The 27,749-nt window shown below is 39.0% G+C and overlaps 2 protein-coding genes and 1 long non-coding RNA gene across 4 annotated transcripts in view; all 3 read left to right on the top strand.

The window, feature by feature from the left end:
* Positions 1-27,749, top strand: part of Sdk1 (sidekick cell adhesion molecule 1) — a 788,311-nt gene that overhangs the window by 357,713 nt on the left and 402,849 nt on the right. The gene's annotated exons all lie outside the window — the stretch shown is intronic.
* Positions 8,616-9,400, top strand: LOC125339059. The gene is made up of 2 exons (XR_007208389.1): positions 8,616-9,110; positions 9,330-9,400. It is a non-coding gene; the product is annotated as an uncharacterized LOC125339059 (long non-coding RNA).
* Positions 16,512-22,032, top strand: LOC125356534 (transmembrane protein 165-like). The gene is given in 4 exon segments (XM_048353091.1): positions 16,512-16,647; positions 20,733-21,493; positions 21,579-21,665; positions 21,667-22,032. Coding segments are annotated over 4 exon segments (1,080 nt in total). The 3' UTR covers positions 21,763-22,032.

The following is a 27,749-nucleotide window of genomic DNA, read 5'->3' as shown; positions in this document are numbered from 1 at the left end:
GCCAGTGTTGAGTCATAGCAAGTACCCACCATGCACTCCATGCATTGAGACCTTGAGATGCATTTCTGTGTCCTGGCTTTCTTGGAGGTTGGCCAACATAAACACCTAAAGATATATTCAGCTTCTTACTGAGAATTCTTGAAGAAAAGCCTGAGGTGTCTTCAGCAGAGGTTAGACATGCAATGCAGGTGGAGGAGGACAGAGAACTAATCCCAGTGCCCGGTTTAGAAGGGATTGCCTTAGTGTATAGGAGGTGACATGGAGAAACAAGGAGAATGTATGGGCGATCCGTATGAGTGTGATACTGTGCTTGTGCCTGCATGGCTGGAGTGATTTGGGGATGAAAACAGTAAGTCTTGAATCAGTGCATCAACTTTTCTAAGTGTATCTTTCAAAATTCCTTCAAAGTGGGGCTGGGAATATGGCCTAGTGGCAAGAGTGCTTGTCTCCTACACATGAAGCTCTCGGTTCGATTCCCCTGGCTGGAAAACAGCCAGAAGGGGCGCTGTGGCTCAGGTGGCAGAGTGCTAGCCTTGAGCGGGAAGAAGCCAGGGATGGTGCTCAGGCCCAGGACTGGCCAAAAAAAAAAAAAATTCCTTCCAAGGAATCCTTGTTTTTTTTCCCCCAATCATTTTTAGGGAATAAACATTTCTCTCTTCTTTAAGCTACAAAGCAGCTCTTGCTTATAATTGAAGTACTTAAGTAAGGCTCTTTCTTTTAGTGTTGAACTAATTTGTGAAGCATAATTCCAAAATTTCAATGGTGCACCAAGCTTTTCAGAAAATGAATGCATGCCCAAGGGACCTGATTTTTATCGTAGTACTCTCATCCTACTGACAGGTTATAGAATACATTTGATAGGATGGAAGTATAAACCAGAGTGACCATTGCCATGGCAAACCCTGGGGGAGCAGTTCCTGATCAAGAAAATCAGTCACTCTGTAGAGATCTGAGAGTAAGACAGTGGCCATAGAGGAGAAGGATGAAATAGAAGTATAGACTCTCAGGGTCTTTTTCCTGGAGTAATCTGCTGTTGACTGGTTCTTCCTTTCTGTGTCCTATCCGCTCCTAGAAAATTAAAAAACTCAATAATTTATAATCAGATATTTAACTATGTTAAAACAGCCCTTGATGGCAGATTTCCACAGGAGTTGGTTTGAATCTATTGTGAGAGACCTTTTGGTGTAGTCCTACTCTCTTATTGTTTGTTGTTTCCAATGTTTTGCTTTGCTTGTGCACTGGTAGCTTTTCTGACTGGGTAGCTGATAGGTCTGCCATCCACCTGGGGTTTCCTTTCTGGATTACATTCCTGCTGCTTTGTGTGTGTGTGCTTTCAGGCATAGTCACTTCACCAAACCAGAGGCAAAGGTACATACTCCAAGGAAGGAATGTGTAGATGCTAGTTTCATTTGGGAACTGTAAAGCCAAAGTCTAAATTATCTCCTCTTGGATGTTGAGATCATTCCTGATGAAATGATAAGAGCAAAGCAAACTTTATCTCATTAAAACTTAGAATAGGGCTGGGGATATAGCCTAGTGGCAAAAAGTGCCTGCCTCGGATACACGAGGCCCTAGGTTCGATTCCCCGGCACCACATACACAGAAAACGGCCAGAAGCGACGCTGTGGCTCAAGTGGCAGAGTGCTAGCCTTGAGCGGGAAGAAGCCAGGGACAGTGCTCAGGTCCTGAGTCCAAGGCCCACAACTGGCCAAAAAAAAAAAAAACTTAGAATAGTGTGGAGCTGGTAGCTCATGCCTGTAATCCTAGCTACTCAGGAGACTGAGATGTGAGGATCATGGTTTGAAGCCAGCCTGGGCAAGAAAGTTCATAAGATGCTTATCTCCAATAAACTAATTTTTAAAAAGGCAGAAGTGGTGCTGTGCCAGAAGTGGTAGAGTGCTAGCCTTGAGCACAGAGAGGCTCAGGGACAGTGCCTAGGGCCTGAGTTCAAGCCCCATTACCGGGGTTAAAACAACAAAAACATAATAGAAAGTTTCAGAACAAAGGATTATTTCACGGAGCCTTGTAGTAATTGACAATAGGGAGATTTGTGTGATTATGGTGTTTAGAAATGATATTGAAGTCTTGAAATCCACAAAGGAATAGAGGAGACAACAGGAATGGAAATATCTTTGGATGGTAGATTGATTAGATTTAAGGTGAAGGCAATCATGAAGATCTAGTGGGAAATAAAGTAGCTGGATGACATGAGAGGCTAAGGATAGAAGCAGCTAGAGAAGGGAAGTAGGGTGGACCACATAGTAATAAAGCAGGAGGACTCCTACTCTACCTCCAAGCCCCATGGACAGAGAGTGATAAAAAGAGCTTCTAGGCAAGAGTGTCAACAGAGTGAACCAGGATTCTTGTAGAACAAGAAGAAAAACACATTTAGAGAAGAGGTTGAAAATTGGCAAAGTTTGCTGAAGTTGAGGCTGCAGACCCAGAATGTGCAATGGAAATTGGAAGTGGTGAGCTTGCGATGGGCAAGGAATGTAATGACATAAGAGCTTTTCTGTCTGGAGGTTCTGGTGCAGGAGACAAGTTGATGCATTGAGATGGAAGGACTACATCCCATAAGCAAGAGGCTGAGGTCATAATGTGCTGGTAGAAGTTCAATAAATGGCCCTTAACCCAGGGTAAGTCTTAAGTGGTCATTCTTGACAAAATCTGAGGGGTAAATGCCCCCAACCACAGCAGGTTTCAACTTAACAGTATGGCATTAGTCTACAAGAAGATAGACAGAGAATCACAAAGTTGGCTCTTACAAGATAGTAGAAGCCAGCTTCAGCTCACAGTGGATTAAAAAAATGTAGTTGGGAAACTCAGGCAGAAGACTGAGTGAGACTTAAGTGGTAGGGAGTAGGGATATTTTCTTGGTACTCTTGTTCCTGACAGAGGCACAGTATGCTACACAGGCAGTGTTAAAGCAGGCCTATCTCACATTTGGTTCCTAGACCATACTGTGGCAGCCACTGCTCTGACCTCATCATGCCTGGACATTTACAGTTAGAAAGCTAATAGATATCTCAAATTCTAATTTCCTTCCATGGCCCAAATGTATACCATCCATATCATATTAGTCGTGTTATGTTGTATTATTTAATAGCAACATCATCTTTCAAATTGTTCAGACCAAAAATCTGCTATCATCTTTGACAGCTTTGTGTCTCACAGACAAAGAACAACCTTGTTGGTTCCTTCTTCAAAATGTATTCATATTGTGAATAGTGGGGCACCCCTGTAAACCCAAACTATAGGAGACAAGAAGCAGGACAAAGTGGGGTCCTAAACTACATAGTGAGAACCTATCTGAAAAACCAAGGACCAGCGACTGGAAGCATGGTTCAGGCAGTAGAGTACTTGCCCAGTAAGTATGAGGTTTTGAATCCAATCCTCAGTACTACCAAACAAACAAATAAATAAATAAATAACTTGGGATGTAGCTCAGTGGTAGAGCAATTGCCTAGTATGATTCTGGATTCCAGTTCCACAAAGGAAAAAAAAAGTATACCCAGAATCTACTTAGTCATTATTTTCAGTGTTTGTTTCTTTAGTCTTCTTTGAGGCGTCTGAGTACCTCAATTTATACCACCTTCCAACCTAGTTCAAATGTTACCTTCTTAGTGAAAACATCCTAACAATCAAGTACTGTACAATTCTACCTCTAGGAAGTATCAGGAATCGGCCAATTCAGAGTCACAAAGTAGAATATAAGGGACATGAGAAGGGGAGAATGCAAAACTAATGTTTAGTAGGTATGGAGTTTCCATTTGGGATGAAGAAAATTTGGGGGAGTAATTAGTGATGATGGTTATACAACATTGTGAATGTGCTTAAAGTTATTAGATAATACAGTTGACATGATAATATTGTGTATATCTTGCCACCATTTAAATTTTTTTTTGTTTCCTGGTTTTATTGACTAGTCAGAGACTACTTCGGTGACATATGGAATCTTATTCCCCTAATAGTTTAGCTTGAAAGATGTGATTGTCATCACCTAGCTGAGCCCCGCCTATATCCTCTAGCTTCTTTCCTTTGGCAGAACTATGTGTTTTCAAGGTCCCTGAATATAACTTTAACAAAATTTATGATTTTGTAAAGATTGTCACATCAGGACAAAACACTTTCAATCACTGTTAATGTGCATATAGTAAAATCCAGTTGTTTTGAAGAAAAGTTTCTTCTTCTACAGCAAGAGTCACTACCAATGTCCATTTCTGGGTAACTATTAGTTATGTAAAAATCTTACCACTTAATGGAATCTGGGTGAAAGTTATGCAAAATGTTTCTATTGTTTTATCAGACACCATGAGACTCAAAGAATTTCAGTATATTTTTAAGTCACAACAGAAATGTAAAAATTAGAACAAAGGGTGAACAAATGCAACAGTGCTACTCACTGGACTCTATGTTGAAAATGAATTATACCACTTGTAGGTGGGGATGAGAGGGGAAGAACTAGAAAGACTTTTTTTCAAAAAAATGTACTCATTATCTGGCTTATGTAAGTGCAACCCTTCTGTACATCACCTTTACAATAACAATAAATAAATTTTTAATGCAAAAATTCTACCCATAAAGAGAAGGACTATGGATGTAGCTCAAGGGTGGAATGTTTACCTAGCATGTACAATGCCCTGGGTTCAATCTCCAGGAGTTAAATACACACACACACACACACACACACACACACACACACACACACACACACACAAATCTGAAGTTGGGCAGAGTTACTGCAAGCCTTGCTTGCAGTTGTAGCTTCTTAAGATATGGGAGGATTACGGGGCCTGTGAGTTATAGACCAGAGTAGGTGAAAAACCAAACACAATAAATTAAAAAGAATTTGTCTTAGGAGAGTTTAGGAGTCCTCTGACCAATGTGATGCATCTGTTGGGAGACCATGAGTCCTAATGAAAGAGATTTCAGTATGATGCAAGCATGATTATACCTACCTATAACTCCAGCACTTGGAGGGCAATTGTAAAGGCTATTTAACAGAAGGGAAGGATAATCTTTCCAACACACAATGCTAGAAAAACTAGATGTCTACAAATTGGAAAAAAAGAAAATTTAAAAAGGGGGAAAATGACTTAAACATTCCAAATTAGAAGGAAAAATAAAAGTACATTATGAATCTAAATGTAAAACATAACAGTATAAATCTTTAGAGATACTGTTAGAGGAAATCATTATGATCCTGTGATTAATGAAGAATTCTTAGATGTGGCACTGAAAGTATAATCTAGAAATGAAAAAGAATCCATCAGTTGGATTTCATCAAAGTTGAACAGTTCCCTGGGATGGATGCTAGAAAGAGGATGGAATAGCAGGAGAAAAAAAAATAGTTTGCAAACCATATAGCTTTCAAAGGGGCTGTAGCTGGGATCTGTAAAGAATTTTTAAATTTAGTAGTTTAAAATCCAATTAGAAAATTGGCAAGGATATGAATAGACATTCCACCAAAGTGGATATACAGATGCCATGTAAGTATGTGAAAACACATTCAGCATCATTAGCCCTTGGAGAGATCTCATTCCAACCACATTGTGCTTGCACCACAAAATGCCAAAACAGCTAAATAAAACTAAACAGTAACAACATTGCATGCCATCAAGATGCATCAAAATTGAATCACTTATGTATTACTGGTCAGTATATAGACTGGCATAGCCACTCTGAGAAACAGTTTGGCAGTCTCTTGAAAGATAAAACAAAATGATCATATGACCTATCCATCATATTACTTGGCATTTGTATGTACATAAAAACCTATGTTCACTAAAAAAAGGTACACATGCATGCTCATAAAAACCCCATTTGTAATAGCTAAATTTTAAACCTTTTATTTGTAATTAGCAAGGAATTAGGAACAGTCCGTTATTCTTTGGTGGATGGAAGAATAAGCAAGCCAGCAATTAGGATGATGAACTAAAGACACAGGCAGTGTGACCCAAGTGCGACCCAAGGGCTTAGTGATAGGTGAGAAATCCAACCTCACCAGTTACATGTTGTGAGAGTCCATTCCTGTAACATTCTCAAAATGTTGCAATGATAGAGATGGAGGAAAACTAGTGGTTGCCAGGAGATGGAAGATAGTTTAAGAAGGTGAAGCAGTTCACGGGGTCTTTGTGATAGTTGTGGTATACCATTAAACAGAGTAATACTTGTAATACCATCACATCAACTACAAAAATAATTTGGTTAGTAGAGTTATAAATTATCTGTTGGATCTACCAATGAGGATTAAGATGTTAAAAATTACATGTTGATGTTTATAAAAGTGGTTTGCCTTTCCCTACAGCTCTGTAAGAGGATGGGGAAAGATAGAAATTGCCACACCCATTTCACAGGAGAGATCATTGGTTACCAGAGCTCAATGAGCATTGTACCTTAGTGTTTACTAAAACACCAGAGCTGAAATGCAAACCTTGTTTTTTATTCTCTCTAGCACTTTAAAAAAATGTCACAGCTGCTTGTTATTGATGAAAGTAGCAATTTCTGTGATTTGTAAATTAACATTTCCAGAGGGGAAAAAGCTCCTCTATAATGAAGCTGTCATAAATCATGCATAGTTGTCGTGGGATTTGGAATAGAGCTAATGGCATTGTTCCCACTGAGGCATGTGTGCGCTGAGCTGTCCTGGGTCAGGATTCATTTGTTTGCACAGAAAAATGCACTGAGCTTCCACACTGTGAAGCTGGCCTTCAGCATCACCACCCTGCCCTCTCTCTGTTCTCTTTCTCCTATCGGCTCCATGGTGCTTTCCAGTGCACTCCTGCTATCCGCTGGCAAAACAGAAAAATAAAACTTGGATTTATAAATAAAATAACAAATTGTACCAGTAGTGATTTATACACAAAGAATTCCCAGCAAGGCATCTATACTGAGTGAATTGAATAAGTGAATGAGTGAATGAATGAATGCAGTATACAGTCTCTAGGCATGATGTTTGTTGTTTCTGTCTACAGTGGAAGACAAGATGTATGAGTGCAAGACCTTATATCATTTTGCTCTCCAAATGCATCATGCTGCTTGTACTCTACTCTTCCTAAATATTTGCTAATAAACATTTGATTACCTAAACCCTTTATCTTTCAGATATGTATGCCTTGGGACTTTGTTAACTAAACTATGTAGACTCGGAAGAAGATAGAACGACATTATTTGGGGTCAGGTGGTCTGAATATGCTCTGTGAAAACATTCATCACAGATTATTGTGATTATTTTATGTCAGTTGTTTCTAATCTTCCATTAAGATTTAGTTCGCCTCATGAGGATAGAAGCAGATCTATCTATAATTGGCACATAGTATCCATTCATAAAGTATATATCAATTTTGTGTTCTATTGGAGTAGAGCAGCCTCTGTTCTCAGAAGTTCTCCTCCTTATGACTAAAATTCCCTGGAATATAACACAACAGAACACAGGATCACTCTGACAGGAGATGCAGCCCACCTAGGGACTTAGCAACTTGTGGTAATTAATTTCTCTAAGCTTCTCTGTTGTTTCCCATGTCCTAGAAGAAGGAAGTATAGAAATCACTAATCTGGAATCAAGTGGAGAATAGTTGAAGGCATAATAGAATAGATGGAGGAATAAAATAGCTCCAAGAAAATAGTTTCCTTAAGGCACAGAATTAGGTAAAGGGTAGTCTAATACAGAAGGTATCTTTATCACATTTGTCCTATTATAGACAAGTAAGAATAGACCAAAAGCACGTCCTCTACTACCCACCCATGTGGTCTCAGAAGAGGCCAGAGTGGGAAGGTGATCGTTCACCCTGCTTCTCCAAAGCATACAGGTGATCAGATTCTCCTGTTGGGTGTTAGAGGAGGGACTGGACAGGAAGCTGTCCCTACCTCTCTCCCTGACCATGCCAGCTGAGGTTCTGCCTGCTTCAGCTGAGCAGTGACAGCAGGTCTAGCATGGAGTTGAGCCTCCACTTGCACTCAGCAGCACTCTCACACACCCTTTTCAGCTAGGCTCAGCTGGAAACTGAGCTTTTGCCTTGCCCTGCATCTCCTCCTCTTCCTGGGAGTTCCAGGCCATCACAGAGATGATCTGTACACTTACTGAAAAGACAGTGAGGTGGTGGAAGTAGGGATTCACTTGTCAGTGTTACATTGAAGGAATGTACACATCCACCTGATCCTTATGCTGGGCTCACCAACCAAAGATATATGTTCCTCCTAAAGAGAGAAGGTTACACAGGACACAAAATCTTACTAGGTAGTATCCCACATCTAGTTATATTCAAGAACATAATCTAGTATTACTTGTCACACCAAGCCCCAGGGAAAGCAAAACTTGAATGAGGATAGCCAACTCCTATAGGTGTTCATATACAAATAAACCAAGATAGTAGCAAACTAATTCTAGAAACATATGAAAAGTATTACATACTAGGATGATATGATTTATTCCAGATAGCCAAAACTACTTCAACATTTGAAAATGATCCATGTTGTATCTAATCGTATCAACAGGCTAAAGGATATATGTTCATATTAATTTATGCAAAACATAGTAAAATTTATTAGCCACTGGTGATCCAGTTCCCAAGATGTCCTCACTGATTTTTTTTTTAAGTCTGCAAAAGGAAGAAGACAATACATCTATCGGATACATGCATATATTGCTGGTAGAAATGTAGGTAGGTACTGCCACTATGGAAAATGAGTTACCTTTTATAAGTCTCAATAAGCATCTTACCAAATGCACTTGGGGAAGGGAGGTTTTAGAAAATTTAAGATTAATTTTTTGACAAAACACTATCAGTGAACCCAGAATAGATTAAAAAGGCAGAAGTCGATCACTTACAGCTTTGAAACCAAATACATAGCCTCCAGTACAGTCTTGACCCAGCAAGGTCATGGAGGAAGTTGAGCTCAAGCCAGAGTGGTAGCAAACAGAAAAGAAAAGGGAGAGGGTACTATGTGTGGCATGCAAGGCAGTGCTGGATGATTTTCCCTGGCTCCATGAGGACTGGATAACTTAAAACAATTGTTCTGAGTTCTCAGTTTTGAGGCATAGGGGTTACTCCTGGTTGGTGCTTGGCCCTAGTCTGTGAAAATTATGTGTAGGAAATTAGTCAAGAAAGATGGTTCCGGGCTGGGGGTATAGCCTAGTGGCAAGAGTGCCTGCCTCGGATACGCGAGGCCCTAGGTTCGATTCCCCAGCACCACATATACAGAAAACGGCCAGAAGCGGCGCTGTGGCTCAAGTGGCAGAGTGCTAGCCTTGAGCGGGAAGAAGCCAGGGACAGTGCTCAGGCCCTGAGTCCAAGGCCCAGGACTGGCCAAAAAAAAAAAAAAAAAGAAAGATGGTTCCACTGATCTTTGGCCAGAGCCTCAGAACGTGATCAATATAGCATAACAGCAACAACAACAACAACAACAAAAAAAAAAAAACAACCCACAAAGCAACAAAACTACAAGAACAAAGACATAAAGCAACAAACATACCTATGCCATTACTGGCATTTCTCATAAAGACATAAAAAATTGTGCTTACACCAAAATCTCTGCACAAATGTTGATAGCAATTTAATTCCTAATAACCACAAGCTGAAAACATCCAGAATGTCTCTTGACTGGACAGCATATAATCAAACTTCAAAGCATCTATAATGTGGGATTGTTCTCAGCAATAAAAATGAAAATGCTATCTCTATGAGTGACAAGAGGGATACATCTCCAAGGAATTACGGTGATGATAAGATTCTGTTCCAAAAGGTCACATACTGGGTGATTCCATCTATATAACTGTGTTGAATTGGAAGAATTATTGGAGTAGAGAACAGGTGACAGGTTGCCAGGAGTCAGTGAGGTAGGAAAGGGGGCAGGGGAGTACATTAGAGAAAGGCAACCTAAGAGATCTGAGGCTCTGGAATGTTCTGTGCCTTGACCATGTCAGCACCTGTTTCCTGGCTGGTTACATGTGCAGGAAATGGGCTACTGGGGATGCAAGATCTCCATTATTTCTTGTAACTGTCGGTGAACCTGCAGTTATCTCAAGAGTTTACAGTAAGGGAATGTGACACCTGCCAACGTTAGAAAACCTTTTATTCTCAAAGGTTAGAAGAGTTACAAGAAGAAACTCCTCTGGAAACTATTTCTGACTCTGCTCAGGGGCAACCAGTGTATTAAGAGCTTTGTGATCAGAGATGTTCAGGGCCGATGATGGCACAGTTACTGCCCTGGTCTTGTTTAGGTGCTTAGCAGGCAGAGCTAGTCATATCATTACCATTTCAAAACTACACTGTTTTACTGAGGAGCTGCTTATGGGTGTCCTGAGTCTTCCTGCTTCAGAAAGAAACACTGAGATACTGAGGTTAGAGTGGAGTGAGTTACAGTCCATCTCAGCTGGTAGTTTGAGAACCTAGGCACAGGAATCAGACTTGGGCTGAAATCTCAACTGTGCTCTTTGGCAAATTATTCTTTTGAACTTTGGTTCTTATATGTAAGTAGAGGTCTGAGAAGTCATAAATTTGTGTACCTTGAAAGGATGTTGTAAAGCACCATTGAGACATTCAATGTAAAGAACTTTTGAAGTACTCTGCTCTACCTGCACCAACCTTGCTGGTGCCAATAGTGGAAGCAGGTACACTAGTGGAATGTGGAAACTGAGAGACAAATTTCTTCTTTGCTCCTAGAGGGAAGTGAGATGTTTAGGAAGCCACTGGGTTTTTCAAAACTGACTTTCCTCATATGGAATCTTCCAGCTTCCACCTTGAACACTAAAGTTCTCTCAATAAAGTTTTGTTATTCAGACATAGCTAGCTGTTTACTCATTCATTTATGCATTGGCTGTGCAGGCTTTCCACCTCCGTGGATTAGAGTGAGTTGTGACAGAGACTGTGTGGACTGCACCCTATTTACTACCTGGTCCATGGTAGAAAACTGTTTGTTAAACTTCCCTCCAAGAAAATGATGACAACTCCTTCTTCAGTTGCCTGGCTTTTCTTGCAGCTGTGAAGAAATCATCTGGCCTGCTACTTCTTCCTCTCTTTTCCTGGGTTGTGTTCCACTGTTACAGGCAGAGTAGCCATTCTGAATAATGCAGCAACTAGTAGAGGGACAGGCTGCATGGAGAGGACCAGAGGGAAGGTGGAAGGATCCTCCACAGATACTCAACAATGTTGTCCTGCCCCTGGGCTCACTACTTCTAGTTTTCTTGTTACATGAGAATATAAACTATTTTTAGGCTTTGAAAGTTATTTTTTATTTTGCCTATAACATTAGTCCAATTGTTAGAGCCTTTTACTATCTGTGAAACTGTGAGCAAATTATTTAACTTTTCTAGTCCTCAGATTTCCTGTTCCTCACTTTAATAATAATAAGGGATAAATTGGATGATAAATATAAAGGTTTTGTTCAGTTCCTTCCACAGAGTATGTAAATAATTGGAAGTTATTATTTCCAATTCCTGTGAATACATACATAATTCTAAATTACTTTGAGTCTGTGTCTACACAGGCACATATTTGCCAAATTAAATACCTTTTGCAAAAATCATGTTTTATTTGGAAATGTTTTGACAGCCAGAACATGTGTTTCAATTGCAAACAAAAATATTTCCAGCTTAGATGTCCTTGTTTTGATTATCTGTGTGGAAACGAATGTTTCGTTCTTGAGTTGTTAAGCTACAAAATATTTTTGCTAAATATTTTGCAAATATATTCATCCATTTCTTAGAACGTTGTGTTGGAGAAGAACCCAGTGGCATTTTTGCTCCAAGGCAAAGTTTACAGTTTATATCAGAGAACAGATCAAATCTTCTCAAAAAATATGGAATGGCAGCTGCAGTTGCCTAGTTCTGTTGATACGGACTTCATGTTTCTCGTAATGACTCTAAATTATCCCTGTGCTAGCTGGTTGAACTTCCCCACAATTACTGTGAATCCAGAACAGATGACATATTGTACTTATATCTCAAGTGTCATACAATATTGATCTTTTTGATTTCAGCTATATGTTTTTCTTTGAGATCCATGAGAAAATTATGTATTTCCCCAAGATTATAATTCATTTGCGGCTTATTGTTACTGTTCAGTGATAGTGGCAAGAGTTTATCTTTCTATAATCATATTATTCTTCTTTCAGATTTTTCGCATAGTAAATGAAAAAGTAAGCCCACTAGATATTGTATCCCTTTCACTGGCATGTAGGATAAAAAGAAATCCGATAAATCATGTACTGAGAGCAGCCCCATTGATATTTTATTATAAGATCATAGTATAACTTTCACAGATAAATCACCAAGCAAATGTGTCATGGCCCATCTTGTTTGGAAAGTTCAACAGCAGCACCTCTATTTAAGATTTCACATTAGTTTTAACCCTAGCTGACCAGCATGGACATCTGGCCTCTTTGGTGATGATCAAGCATAGTTTTACAGAACACTCAGTTCAACTAGGCTTCAGGGCTTCATCAAGAGAGCTCGGAGAATACTATATTTTCAAATTAATTATATTCTTACTACAAGGTCAAAATAAGTTTTGTAATAAGAATCACATGACTTGTCTTGAGTTTTATGGAAATTTAATTTTGGAGTTGTACTTAGCATCCATGTGACAACGTTTATGATATGTAGTCTCAGGACACTTAAGAAACAAAATATACTAATATCTGAGTCTGGACGTGTTTGCAATTCACTAGACTGCCAGTTATTTTCAAGGCTCTATGTCTGTCAAATAGCATAGCACATTTGTTTGCTTCAGATGATTCTGTTCTTTAAGAAACATTATTTGGAAGAAAATTTCTTCAACTTATGAGAGAAATTTGTGTTTTTCATCTTCTTACCATTCAGCAGCAAACTTAGCAGTTTCTCTCAGACAATTACACCAATGTTTCATACCTAAGAACCACCTTTTCAACATGAAGAAATTCGAATATATATGAAAAGCAGTTAGAGATTTCTAAATTTCAGACTTGCATGGGACCAAAAAAATGGTCGAATTTTAAGATGATGAGAAAACAAAGCAAAGATGCTACAGAATGCTACAGAATGTCTTACATTGTTGTGAAGGTTCCACTCACTTTTGAAGGAGGAGAGTTTCCTTTATCTGTAGACAGCCAGTCTTAGCCACACAGGACAAGCACCTGTCCAGCTAGTTTACCTGCTTTTCCCTGAGATATGTATATTTTAAAGAGTTCAGAGCTATACCACCCTCCTCCCTTTTCAACAACCTACCTAAGAAACAGTAGAATTCTCAATAAAAGGTAAAGCCCATGTGTTCTCTGGTGGGGTGGTATTTTTTTTTTTTTTTTTTTTTTGGCCAGTCCTGGGCCTTGGACTCAGGGCCTGAGCACTGTCCCTGGCTTCTCGCTCAAGGCTAGCACTCTGCCACTTGAGCCTCGAATCGAACCTAGGGCCTCGTGTATCCAAGGCAGGCACTCTTGCCACTAGGCTATATCCCCAGCCCCTGGGGTGGTATTTTTAAAAAGAAATAAATCATGTTAGAGAAAATCATGATAAGTGAAGTAAGCCAGACTCAGAGAGACAAACAGAGCATGTTTTCTCTCATATGTGGGAGCTAGATAGAATATACAACTATGCATAGTAACCTATACAGGGCTTAATGCATTTACACACAAGTAAACTGATGAAAGAATAGTATACTTAGGGGAGAAATCCAAAGGCATAACTCCTCTGAACAGCTAATGTATGTTTTGTGGTTGTTGTTTATGCCAATCCTGGGTCTCGAACTCAGGACCTGAGCGCTGTCCCTGGCTTCTTTTTGCTCAAGGCTAGCACTCTGCCACTTGAGTCACAGCGCCACTTCTGGCCCTTTTTTTTTTAATATGTGGTGCTGAGGAATCAAACCCAGGGCTTCATGTATATGAGGCAAGCACTCTTGCCACTAGGCCATATTCCCAGCCCCTAATATATGTTTATCAACACAAATACCAGGAGTGGCAACCTGTTTCAAGGGATGGGCAAATAGATGAGCACAGGAATGGAGGGAGGAAGGTTGGGCAACTAGTCATTATATTCAATGTACATTATGTGAAAAATGAACTATGTAACTTGAGGGTAGAGATGGGAGGGAGAAAATGGAGGAGAACAAAGGAAGGGATGATATTGACCAAGAAGCACTGTATTCTTAACCTGATTTCTAGAATTGTAACCCTTTGTACTGCTAAATAATAATAACAAAACAAAAGACAAATCAAAGTGGCATGATCTGTGGTGAATTGATCCTACATACCAATTTTCCTATTGTCCCTTTGACAACTCTCAACCACACAAACACATAACCCCTACTGCTGGGTCTAGTGTCAACTATGCTTAGGATGGCTTAGACTCAGAGGAGAAAAAAATTAGGGGGCTTGTTGTATATTCTCCTATGACAGGGAAATCTTTGTCTACCTTGTCATCCATACCACATGTATTAACCTATGAGATATAGTAAACTGGAAATTTCCTTGAGAAGCAGATGTTTGTAGGAACTCCTCCTGATAGACTCCCCTTGACCTTGTTTTTCTCCTCTCTTCTCTCTTTTGCTCATTCATTCATTCATCCATTTATTAATACTTAATGAAGTTTATGTACTGTACCAGGCACTCAAAAGATGGCTAAAGGCAAGATGGATATGGTTCCTACTCTTATTTAACTTATACTTGAATCTCATTGAACTTATAAATGAAATGAATGTTTAATGAATAATTACATTAGTAATCATTATTATAATTCTAACTACATTTCAGAGACCCAAAATAATGTTGGGTTTCTGAGTTTTTTTAGGTTTGATCATTTATTTGTTGTTCTTAAAGATTCTTATTTTTTTTACTAGATTCAGACTCAGAAGTTACATGTGGTAAAAGTTAAGAAATATGTGCAAACACTCCAGCACATACTGTAAACTAATAAAAATTTCAGTGATCTAGTTTTTCTTTGAGTGTCTTATTGCTAATCTATCAAATCTGAAGTGTTACAGATGTGCAAAGACTTTGCTAAGCAGCCTACAAGGGCTCACTGGGAGCTATCCATGTTTAAGACAAACACTTGTTCGATTTCCTATGTTCCATATATATAACTCACACTTTTTTGATGACTAGAAATATTTTTCCAGTACATGGTCACAGATTTTTGTAAGATAGCCTCCATGTAAGACACCCTGCACTGTATTAGCTGCCTCCCACAGCAAATTGAACAGATATTTCTATTAAGCCTAAGAACTTGCATATTAAACATACTTGTGGGAGGATAAGAAATGGATTCTGTCATTATAATAGTACTTGGTTATTCCTGTCCATTACTCTTTAAGTTTTACAAAATACATGTTAATTGTAATATATTGTGAAAGCACCCATAAATAATCCTATTCCCTTCCTCCATCCTTCACTTCCTTTCTTTGTGTGTGTATGTGTGTGTACATGTGCATGCATGCGTGTACACACACACACACACACACACACACACACACAGGCACACACACGAGCACCAGTACTGGAACTTAAACTCAGAGCTTGAGTATTGTCCCTTAGTTTTTTTGCTCAGGGCTGGCACTCTACCACTTTAGCCACAGCTCCTCTTTAGGCTTTTTGTGTGTGGTGTGATTAACTGGGGAAAAGAGATTCACGGACTTTCCTGCTTGAGCTGGCTTCAAATTGTCATCTTCAAATCTCAGCCTCCTGAGTAGCTAAGATTACAGGAGAGGCTCACCCACAACCAACTCCCATTTTCTATAGGCATCCACAAGCACTATGTCATGTATCCATTTTCACTTGTGTATGCTTTTCATTTTTGTGATCTACTTGATAAACTGCCTTGTAAACATCTTCAAATTAAGGTTAAACTATAGGTATTTTATTTTTAAAAATTTGATTAAAAATAATTTTAATGACTGTAAAATAGTCATGCTGTAATATAAACAGCCTTTCAAAGTCAGAACTATGAAACATGGAGAATTGCATTACCAGTGCATTAAGTATTTCAACTGAGTGCATATGATTAAGCAAGATATTTATATCATAAATCCATTTTCCTTATGACATGCATTTCTTAATGTGGGAGACATAAATGCTAAAGTAGACAGAGAATGCAAATATGGGTAGAGCCAAGGTGTAGTTGAAGCCTAACCTGACCACAAAATGCCACTAACATTTTCTTCTAGTTCTACAGTGGCCACCTGGTTACCAACAATGGACGATTTGTACTCTGTGTAGTTTTGTCTTTTGCATCTTTTGGAACTGCTGAAGGCTTTCATTTCTAATGCTGCTCCCCTTTTGCATCCTTAATACCATTCTGTCCCCTTGTTCCCTTTGACAATTCCCCCAGCCTTTCTACTTGTTTTGCTTTTTCCTACTTCTCCTTTAAAGCAAGTAAGTACTCTTCGTGTATTCTCTACTGTCTTATTTTCTATCTAAACATTCTTCCTGGATGATTCCTTCTTGTCCCCGTGACTTTGACTCCTCTACATGATGCCTAACCCGTTTGCATCCCATTACCTCTCTTCTTCCTTTAGACTCTTAATTAGAAACTACCATTTGTTGTGGTCATGGTTGAAACCTATAACCCTCTTTGTGACACTGGTCCTCCTTCTCTCCTTGGACCCCCTCGGATGACCACCTCTTTTGAGTTTGCATGTGCTTGCTGTGTCCTGCTCACCAAGGAGCCCCTAATACACAGAGCGAGTACTGAGCTGAATTGGTGATGGATCAAAAGCCTAATTGGGTCACTGATACTGATAACCAAAGCTTCTTCACTGTTCCCACGTGGCCCTTACTGTCTTCACCCAGGATGTAGTGATGTGTAGTACATTGTGAACCAGCTACTCCTCCACTTTTCATTTCTCATGCAGCATGCTTTTTCTCTTCTTTTGTGTCATCAACTATATTAAGGTTACTTGGCAGGCAACAATAATTTTATTTTATGTAATTATTGTCTCATTTTCTAATTCTGTACTGATACTAACTCCTAAAACAGTGTTCAGAAAATTAATCAAAGGATGAGAGAAATAATATCACATATTAAATTATATTTTCATTTATTGATTCTTTAATTATTGTACTAAATAATTATTGAATTTAGGGACTAAAATGTAATTATAAGAAAGTGCCTCACTATAAAGGGAGAACATTTTGTTGTTTCTGACACCCAGGGTGTCCAGCCAATAGTAGTTAGGAGACCACTACTATTTACCATAACAATTCCTTCCAGAAAACATAAGTAAGATGGTATGTGTGGCAAATTAATTTTGTATGTTGAATTATAATAACTGGCGCTTGTACTTACGAAATCACTTGGAGATCTTAAAAGGGATGCACACTTAGGTTCTGGAGTGTGAGACTTAAAAAGGCAAGACATCTCTTATTCTCTAGTTTCTCTGTACCTATCTTGGCCCCTCTCTTATAACAAAAGTAGGTACATTGAGTGAAGTGGCTTTCAACTATTCACCTCTCCTTTCTCCCTGTACTTTTGGAAAGTGATGGTAATGAGGATTCTGTACTGAGCTGTGGCTTTCAAATTACTTGTGTGCTGAGTGTGAAAAAAGCTCAGGCACTGGAATCTGGCGGTGCCTGTTGCTCCTTCATCCCTGTCTCCAACAGAACTTACATACAGGTCTCTTCAGAGTGGCAGAAGCTAGCTCAGAGTCTCTGTCTTTTTCTCAGTACTTGGGCGTCATCTCTTGTGAATGGGTTGAACCACATTTATTTCACTGTAAAAAAACTATTTTCACTTCTCTTCAACAAGTTGATGTGAGACCTCATAAAAGGGTTTCCGGTTTTGTTCCTCAGGACATATGATATTAACCAGCTCTCAATCACCTCCTTTACTTAAATTATTGTTACTTCATCATGCTCTCCTCTGTTGCCTCGGTAATTCTTTGTCTCCATGTCAGCCCTTTCGTAATGAGCACAGCAGACAAGAGATACCTGTTTTCACTGCCACACTATTATGCAACTTATAACTCATCCATTTCTTCCCCGTTGCTGCTCCTAAATCATGCATCCATCATTTCTGTATAGTGATGACCCTCGACTCTACTCTGCTCATCTTTCTGTGAAGAGAAAGACTATTAAAAGAAGCATCTCGGGCTGGGGATATGGCCTAGTGGCAAGAGTGCTTGCCTCGTATACATGAGGCCCTGGGTTCAATTCCCCAGCACCACATATACAGAAAACAGCCAGAAGTGGCGCTGTGGCTCAAGTGGCAGAGTGCTAGCCTTGAGCAAAAAGAAGCCAGGGACAGTGCTCAGGCCCTGAGTCCAAGCCCCAGGACTGGCCAAAATAAATAAATAAATAAAATAAAATAAAAAGTACAAAGCCCTGCATTGAAACACCAATGCTACAAATAAATAAATAAATATATAAATAAATGACAAATTTTTTTTAAAAAGAAGCATCTCTCTTTATTTTTATTATCTGTAGTTACAAAGAGATTTCTGTTCAATATGTCAACTTATGGGGACTATATGTCTTGATCAGTGTCACCCCTTCTATCATTCTTCCACCATCTTTCTCAACCCTACCTAGCCAGCCCCTCAAGTTACCTGGTTCCATTTTCACATATGTATATTGAATATTATGATTGTATTTGCCTATTATTGGAATCCACCCTTGCATATGCCATACTTTAGTCAGTTTGATAATGCAAATATGCACGTGGCCCTGTATATGATTTCATACATGTTTATAATGGAGCATATGAGAGAAAATGCCTCCTTTTCTTCTCCTAACCTGAGTTACTCACTTAACAGAATTTTTCCAGATCATCCATTTCCCTAAAAGTAAGATAAAATTATTTTTCCTGATGGGTGAATAAAATTCAGTTGTACACATATATCTGTGTATATGTATATGTGCATGTATGTATACATATTTCTTGATCCATTCATTGTTCATAGAACATGTGGGCTGTTTCTATAACTGGACTATGGTGACTCATACAGCAAGGAACCTGAGTGTGCATGTATCTTTATTGTATCTTAACTCATATTTTAGATAAATGCTTGAGTAGTATCACTGGATCATAGGGTCATTCTATATTAAATGTTTTGAGTAATCTCCAGACTTTCTTCCATAGTGGTTGTACTAATTACATTCCCACCATGAATATATTAGGTTGCCTTTTCCCCTGCATCTCAGTAGCTTTTGTTGTTCATATCTTGATGATAGCCATTCTGACCAGAATGCCAGCTAGGAATCTGGTAGCCTCCATGAATTATCTGTGGTGAGATTTTAGCTCTCTATTTGCCTCACACATCTTGTATTGGGTGCAGAGAAACTGGGCCAATGGTCAATGACAGAAAGCCCCTTCAAACCCTGCCTTTTCAAGCAAGACCACAGGAAATCCTACCAAGATAAAACTTGTGGGCAAAACTGTTCTACTCTGGTGAAATACCACAGAAGAAAAGTGAGGCCACACTCACAAACCTGACTAGCCAAGGCTATGTAGGGAACTTGAACTTTCAACCTTATCTGGAGCTATCAGGCAAGTCCCTAAGCTCCCTTCAGAGAGCCAACAGACAAGTTGAACTGAGTCTTATATCTGCTTTGTGTTGCATTTAGCTGCTTCTTCTGAAATCTAAGAAGATTAGTATTTAGACTAGCTATTGGCCACATTTTGCTATTAAATTGCCCTCTGTTCCTTACTGGGGTGAGGTCCGAAGTTTTTAAAGACAGCAAGAGTTCCACTTCTGCCCACTCAGTTTAAGGAGCACTCACAGACACTTACCACCTACAGCTCAGGCTATTACAGTCAACAGGAGGTTTAGATAGTAGAAGTTTGGTTTTTTATGGTTGTGGAAGCCAAGATTACAAAATTGAATTGCTGGGCAACTCAGACGATAGTGAGGACTTGCTTCCTGGCTTGCTAACAGTCTTCTTTCTTTGTTCCTGTGCAGGGTTAGAGAGAGGAGTCTCTCTATTTTTTCTGTAAGAGCACTAATTCTACCCGAGGGCCCCACCTCTCTGACTTCATCTAATGCTAGTTACATTTCAAAGGTCATAACAGGAACCACAAATGTCTCAACTTGAAGGAGGAAAGGTAAGCAGCACACATCAATACCAAGATGATAACAAATTTGTCTGTTCAGGTCTTTAATGCCATTTATGAGCAATTGTGAACATGCTGGAAAGTCAAAAGAGAAAGTTTCATCAAAAATCAGAAAAATCTCAGGGTGCAAATGTGGCCTGGCATTTGTGAGCAAAGCCAAGTACATAGACTAAAGAAGAGAAATTAGAGTGAGAGGAGAACAAAAGTGTCCGGAGCATCAGCGACTTCTGGGGCTGTAATAAAATATTTGGCATCAGTCATGAGATTGCCAAAAGAACAGGAGAAAAAGGATAGAGCTGGAAAAGTGCTGAAAGAACGGTTGAAGTTTTCCCAATTTTGTCATTTTTTTTAAATATATAAGCTTACAATTCAAGAAACTGAGTGAACCCTAGTCAGCATAAATCCAAAGAAAATCACACCAAGAAATATAATAATCAAACATCTGAAACTAAACACAAAGGACAAGAAATCTTAAAATCCAGAGAAATATGTGAACTTCTTTGTCCCAACGTGTAGATTCAAGAAATAAGCAATTAGCATGTGGCCGCTGCGGAGGGGAGTGCCCACCTCGAGGCCGGCTGCCGACGGCCTGCCCCGCCCGGCCTTGCGCCTCACTCCGGTCTCCCACATGGTGTGGGCTGCTAGCTGAGAGCCAACGAGGCGTGACGGGCTGGGTGTCTCGGAGGTCGAGGCTTCCAGTCGCCCGCACTTCCTCCTGCAGCCACGGTGCCTCGGCTGCTTCTGCTCCTGCTGCTTCCGCTGCTGTGGGCCCTGATCGGGGTCCGGGCGGACCCGGATGAAGACCTCAGCCACCCGAACAAGGAGCCCCCGGCGCCCGCCCAGCAGCTGCAGCCCCAGCCCGTGGCCGGGCAGGGCCCGGATCCCGCCCGAGCTGAGAAAGGATTTACACCAGCAGCTCCAGTTCATACAAATAAAGAAGATCCATCTGCCCAAACGAATCTGGGCTTTATCCACGCATTTGTCACTGCCATATCAGTCATCATTGTGTCTGAGTTGGGTGACAAGACATTCTTCATCGCTGCCATCATGGCTATGCGCTGTAACCGCCTGACCGTTATGGCTGGAGCCATGCTCGCCTTGGCCCTGATGACCTGCCTATGGGTTTTGTTTGGCTATGCTACCACAGTCATCCCCCGGGTGTATACATACTATGTTTCAACTGCGTTATTTGCCATTTTTGGCATTCGAATGCTGCGGGAAGGCTTAAAGATGAGTCCAAATGAGGGTCAAGAGGAACTGGAAGAAGTTCAAGCAGAGTTAAAGAAGAAAGATGAAGAATTTCAACGAACTAAACTTTTGAATGGACCAGGAGATGTTGAAACGGGTACAAGCACAACAATACCTCAGAAAAAGTGGTTACATTTCATTTCACCCATTTTTGTTCAAGCTCTTACATTAACATTTCTAGCAGAATGGGGAGATCGCTCTCAACTCACTACAATTGTTTTGGCAGCTAGAGAGGTAAAAAAGCAACCACGTGTCTCAAGACAAAGCTGAACTCCCACGTTTATTTCGTCATGACCTGGCTAGCTGGGATAGAATGAAGGACCCCTATGGTGTAGCAGTTGGGGGAACAGTAGGACATTGCTTGTGCACAGGATTGGCAGTCATTGGAGGAAGAATGATAGCACAAAAAAATCTCTGTCCGAACTGTGATAATCATAGGAGGCATCATGTTTTTGGCATTTGCATTTTCTGCACTATTTATAAGTCCTGATGCTGGTTTTTAACAAGCTATTTGTTCGTCTGGATTTAGCTTGAGATAGGTAACTCTTGTCTTTCTGTACATAGTGTACTTAAACTAAAAGTAATGGAAAATACTGTATTTTGTATCACTGATTTGTGAGTTTGACCCATTTAATGAAAGTATTATGTCCAAAAGAGATAATCATTGATTCTATTTGTAAAATGGAGTTTTAAAAGAAACTTAACTTCGAAGTGTGGATTCTCCTGAAGTAAAATTATGTTAACTGTTAGCTCCCCATTTGTATTTTGGTATATCCAGAACCATTGTGGGGTCCACTACTTGATTTTCAGGCTGACCTCTTTGTAAGGAACATAAATTTTCTCCTTGGTCACTGAGGTGTTTTAAGATGCTTACCTTAAAATTTTCAAAGACTGAATTAATTTCTATTTTTAAACCATCTCCCTGAGCCAGTAAGCAGTTTAATCATAAATCTTTTTAAAGTTTAGAGAAATAATTGTGTTGATTCTATTATCAATAACATGATGCAATAAGAATTATTCACTAGGTCCATTTTTACTTTTTTAAAAATTTGGGTAGGACACCCAATATAGAAACAGTCAATACTTGACAGTGTGGAATTACCAAATTAAAAGAGAATACTATCAATGTATTCATATTTTTTCTATATTGAACAATGTAACATAGAAACAATGTAAATAAAAATGGTGTGACCGAAAAGAAAAAAAAGAAGCAATTAGAAGCTGATAGTTCTGTCCTTCCGTTCTTAAAAAACACAGTAACTTTCTGTAGTCTCTGTGGATTCTAACGAGAAATCAGATGACATTCTCAGATGAAGGGAATGGGATCTTAGAATTTCTACAATTAAAAAATAGCTTAAGGAAAGCACTGATCTGATAAAAAAAAATAACACAATGATAGTATAAGGGTTTGTAGTGGAAATATTATTACAGTCTTCCATGGATTATAAAGGGAGGTAAATTATATATAATAGCTAAGATGTTAAAATATCTAGAATAGACATTGGTAAAGTACATTAAAAAATCTTGACCCAAACATATGCTGTCTACAAGAAACTCCTTTCAGAGGAATTATACAGGTACATTGAGAGTTAAGTGTATAGATTGAGAGCAAAGCTCAAGTGCCAAGAGTGTTACGCTACAAGTACAAGTCCCCGAGTTCAAAACATTGTAACACCAAAGGGAAAAAAAGTAAAGGATAAAAGGAGTTTCAAATCAATAAGTTGCCTATCTTAAGATGCTAATAAAACAAGAATAGAGAAACCATGGGGCGAAAGGTCAAATGGAAAACAATGAAACTGGAAACAAACGCAGTAGAGAAAATTAGTAAGGTAAACAACTAATTTTTTAGGGAGATCAATTAAGTGACAAATGTTAAGTTGGACAGATAAGAAAAGAAAACCAAGGTAAGTGGCCAATGTTTGAAATATAGTGTGTACTGCCAACCCTGAAGGCATCAAGAGGAGCATTAGGGAATACCACAAGTCACTCTACACAAATAAATGTGGCAGTTTACATGAACCAGTTCTCTAATAAGTGAAAAGTACTACAAATCATCTGATATAAAGTATATAAAATGAATAGCAATATATCCATTTCAGGGAAATTCACTTCTTTGAATTCATAAACATGACTGGATATCAATGTATTTGAAATTGAACTCATAATTTTAAACCTAAAAACGTCCAGACCAAGATAATTTCACTGGAAATTCTAATCTCTTTCATGATAAATTCTGTAAGAGTAGAATATTTCTCAGTTACCATTTAAAATGTTTAGTATTACTTTGATATAAAAGCCCACAAAAATACATACACAGATTATGAATATGCCAAATACTTTGTATATTAAAAAGAACTATGACTATATGATGTTTATTGTTGTTATGTAACTTGGGGAAAAGAGGGTCTGGGGCTTGAACTCAGGACCTAGTGCTTGCTTGGCTTGCTTATCAGCTGGTGTTTGTCATATAAGCCATCTTCCAGCCCTGTTTTTTTTCTGGTTATGTTAGAGGTAGAATCTATCAAACTTCTATGCTGGCTGTGCCTTGAACCTTTACATCTCAGCCTCCTGGGGAACTAGGATTATAGGAATGTGCCATCAGCACCCAGCTCCAGTCATGCTTTTTTCTTCAGTCATGCTTTTTTTTTCCTCTGTTCACAAAGCAAGCAGGGTAATCAGGCATACTGACTCATGATCATGAAGACATGTAGAAATATCATCTGTCAGTATCCACTCATTCATGATCATCTCAGTAGCTATGAGTGGTAGACATTCCTCAAGCTGAAGAATTCACATGTACGTACAGTACCATCATACTCCATGATATTATGAACCTTTGGAGCCTGGCAAGGTTCGTTCTCACCACTCTTGACTTCAGTTCCAGCCAACTTCATAATCCAAAGAAAGAAAATAAGAGACAGATAGGAAAGGAAGAAATTAACAGACTCAGTCTGAAGTGGACATGATTGTCTGTCTAGAAAATCTCAAGGAATCTATTTTAGAAAGGAAGATGGGATAGATAAGTACAGTAGTGTCACAGGATACAATGTCAGTATACAAAAATCATGAAAATCAATCACATTTCTATAAGAAAGCAATGAATGAGGATGTAGGAATAAAAGATACAGTGCTGGTTATAATTGCTTTTGCAAAAGAAATATTTATGCATAAACCTAACAAATTACGATATGATTTGATGTAGAAAACTACAAAATAGTAATGAGAGATAGCAAAGAGGTAAAGAAATGGGAAGCATAAGTCATGTCCACAGGCTGAAAGAAGTCAGTTTGCCTCCAATTAATGTATAGGTTTAATATAATTCCCATCAAAATCCTGGCAAATTTTTTAGGTACAGAAAGATTACTATAAATTTTTATGAATAAGTAAAGGAGCTAGGATAGATTAAGTAATTTTGAAAAATGAGGATAACCTGGGAAGAAATACCTTGCTCTGCCTTCTTACTATGTAGCTAAGGTGATCAGCATTATAGGGATAGACTCATACATCAGTGGGCCAGAGTAAAGAAGTAAATGCTTACAAATCAGTTGAGTGGCCTTACTACAGTATAAAAGTAATTCAATGCAGTAGTCTTTGTAGTAAATGGTTCCAGAGTGATTGGGCATCCATAGAGAACAACAGTAATAAACGACTTTGACCTAAACACTACTCCTACCACAAATATTTATTCAAAATGTGTTGTATTGGATTAAATGTGAGATGTAAAACTGTTAAGACGCTCCAGAAAGAAACGCAACCTTTAAGGGGAAACCCCTAAGGCTTAGAATTGCTAAATGTGATAGGCACAGTGCATACAGTGGTGAGAGAGTATCCTTCAATTGTTGTTTATTAAAGTTTTAAAGAATTACTGGTTGCTCTATCATAGGTCCTGTTCAGGTAATGAAAAGACAAGCTAGACTATAACCAATTATTTACTAGCTTCATATCTGAGAAAGTACTTGCTTGTATCTAGGAAGAGTAAAGAACTCTCAAAATTCTACCATTTACAGAAGAGTATATGTAGATGACAAATAATCACATGGAAAGATCCTAAACACCAGCTGTTAGGGAAGTGCAAACTAAAACCACAAGGACATATCATGAAGTAATATTAAAACAGCTGAACTAAGAAGCAGTGACATTACCAAATGCCATTGAGAATCTGAAGAAACTGAATCTTTCATACATCACTGGTGGGGATATAAAATGATTACAGCCTTATGGGAAAATACTTTGGCTGTTTCCTAAGACTTTTATATACGATGATAAGATTCAGCAGTATCCAAAAGAAATGAAAATCTGTGTTGACACACAATGAGCACCCAGATAGTCCACAAACTTTATTGTGTTGGCCCCAAATTGGAAGTTACCCATGTGTTCTTCAGTCGCCAAATGATTGAATAAAATGTGGTATATCCACATTGTAGAATACTATTCAGAAGTATGAAAGAATTCACCAGGAATAATGTAGCATTCTTTTCTCTAGGGATTATATTGAATCAAAAAAGAGCCTGTCTTGAAAAAAAATCACATATAATATGACTTTAAAATGACAACTTGAAGAAGCAGTTAGAGAGTACAAGGTTGGGCTAGTTGGGAACAGGTAGATGGTTTTACAAACAGGTTGTCAGATTCAGTGCTTTGGTGATAGGATAGCTCTGTGCCCTGGTTGTGGTGCTAAGGCTGCCACTTAACACAGCAACACAGAGCATGTTACACTTTCATGTTACATGTGACTCTTTGCTTGAGCTGTGTTTTCTTAAGATGTGTCCTTCTGAAGAATCTGGCTGAGGAATATGTGGTGTCTTTCTGGACTAATTCTCTAACTTCTTAGGAGCCTGTAATTATTTTTATAGAAAGGTTAAAACCTGGCCTTCTGAGACATCCTTCATAAAACGTCGTTGGCCTCTCAGCTTTCCAAGAGTTTGATTGTTGTTGTTATATTGTGCTATTGTTCTCTGTGCTTGCATCAGGTTTTGCTACTTAGGAAGTCAAATCTTTATCTTTTAGTCAGGTAAACTAAGTTGTAATGTCAAAAGAATAGTTGGCTCACCAGAATGTACAAAGGTCAAAAATGATAGGCTCACCCTCCTCTTGGCGTTTATCATTAGAGACCCCAGTGGTTCCACACATGACTGCAGTGTATACTCAAGGGAGCAAAGCATGTGCCACAGGCCTCAACACTTAGTTCTTTATTTGTTTTAGCATTTGATATATTACTGGTTACCATTATATTCTTGAAGAAGTGAAAGATATTCTTAAAACCTTTAAGCATTTCTTATTAAATGGTTGATATTGATTACAGGATTTTGGGGTTTTAAATTTTATTTTAAGACAGTAGAAAATTGATATTTCATTTTTCAATGATGGATCTTCTGGGTACTTATGCGCAGTCACATATGGCCATAATTGTTCTGTTGTCTTACTGTGTACTTCTTGTTTTCCCACCTGGATTTCTTATACTGAGAGATCATGTGACCACTTCCCTCTTGTCTCCCTCAAAATAACAGCATAGTGTTAGTTCCTCTGACAACTGATATACAGTGAACAGTTTGCCAGTTGAATGACCATGTAGTTGTTTCATACTTTCTTAAGGGTGGAGGCAGGGTTTCAGTAGCCTAGGTTGGCCTGGAACTACAACTCTTCTGCCTCAGCCTCCTGAGTGCTGGTATTACCCATGTGCACTACCATATCGGTTGTACTATTTCAGTGACACTAGAAAAGAATCCATGGTCCAAATTAATAAAGTTCTCACTTTGGGATTATTTTTGTTTTTTGTTTTTTGGTTTTTTTTTGGCCAGTCCTGGGCCTTGAACTCAGGGCCTGAGCACTGTCCCTGGCTTCTTCCCGCTCAAGGCTAGCACTCTGCCACTTGAGCCACAGCGCCGCTTCTGGCCGTTTTCTGTATATGTGGTGCTGGGGAATCGAACCTAGGGCCTCGTGTATCCGAGGCAGGCACTCTTGCCACTAGGCTATATCCCCAGCCCTCACTTTGGGATTATTGATAACAGAGATTAGTTATTGGGTGGATGGAGACATTCTAACTTTGCTATCAGAGCAAGATATTTAGGGGGAAATATTTCTCTACTGTGTTTTGGCATTTTGTAAGGTGCTTTTTCTTAAAGAGTCTTTATGTTTTTAATATTTTCTGTCCTGTGCTGAAACAGAACTATGAAATCAAAGATTTCATAGACAAAGATTGCAATTTCGCTCATATGCCATTGTATGTTAAACGCACCGTTAATTGCCCCACAGCTGTGTTATTGCTTGAACAGAAGGGCACCTAGTTGATTGAGAAAGCAGAGAGGCTGATGGGTCAACAGTCACAGCAGCCCACCCCATTTTATATGTCAGGGAATTTCATAGTAATGTTTTCTTTGCCATTCAATCAGTTCTATTTCTATCTTCAAATCACCTGATGCTACTCTGTAGCATACTGGATGTTGCACTATTAATAAATACCTACTTGATATCTTCACTACTGTGGCTTCAT

The sequence above is a fragment of the Perognathus longimembris genome, chromosome 1 (genome assembly GCF_023159225.1).
Source record: "Perognathus longimembris pacificus isolate PPM17 chromosome 1, ASM2315922v1, whole genome shotgun sequence".
NCBI lineage: Eukaryota > Metazoa > Chordata > Mammalia > Rodentia > Heteromyidae > Perognathus > Perognathus longimembris.
Note: the sequence above shows the minus strand (reverse complement) of the source record. Positions and strands in the feature narration are given on the sequence as shown.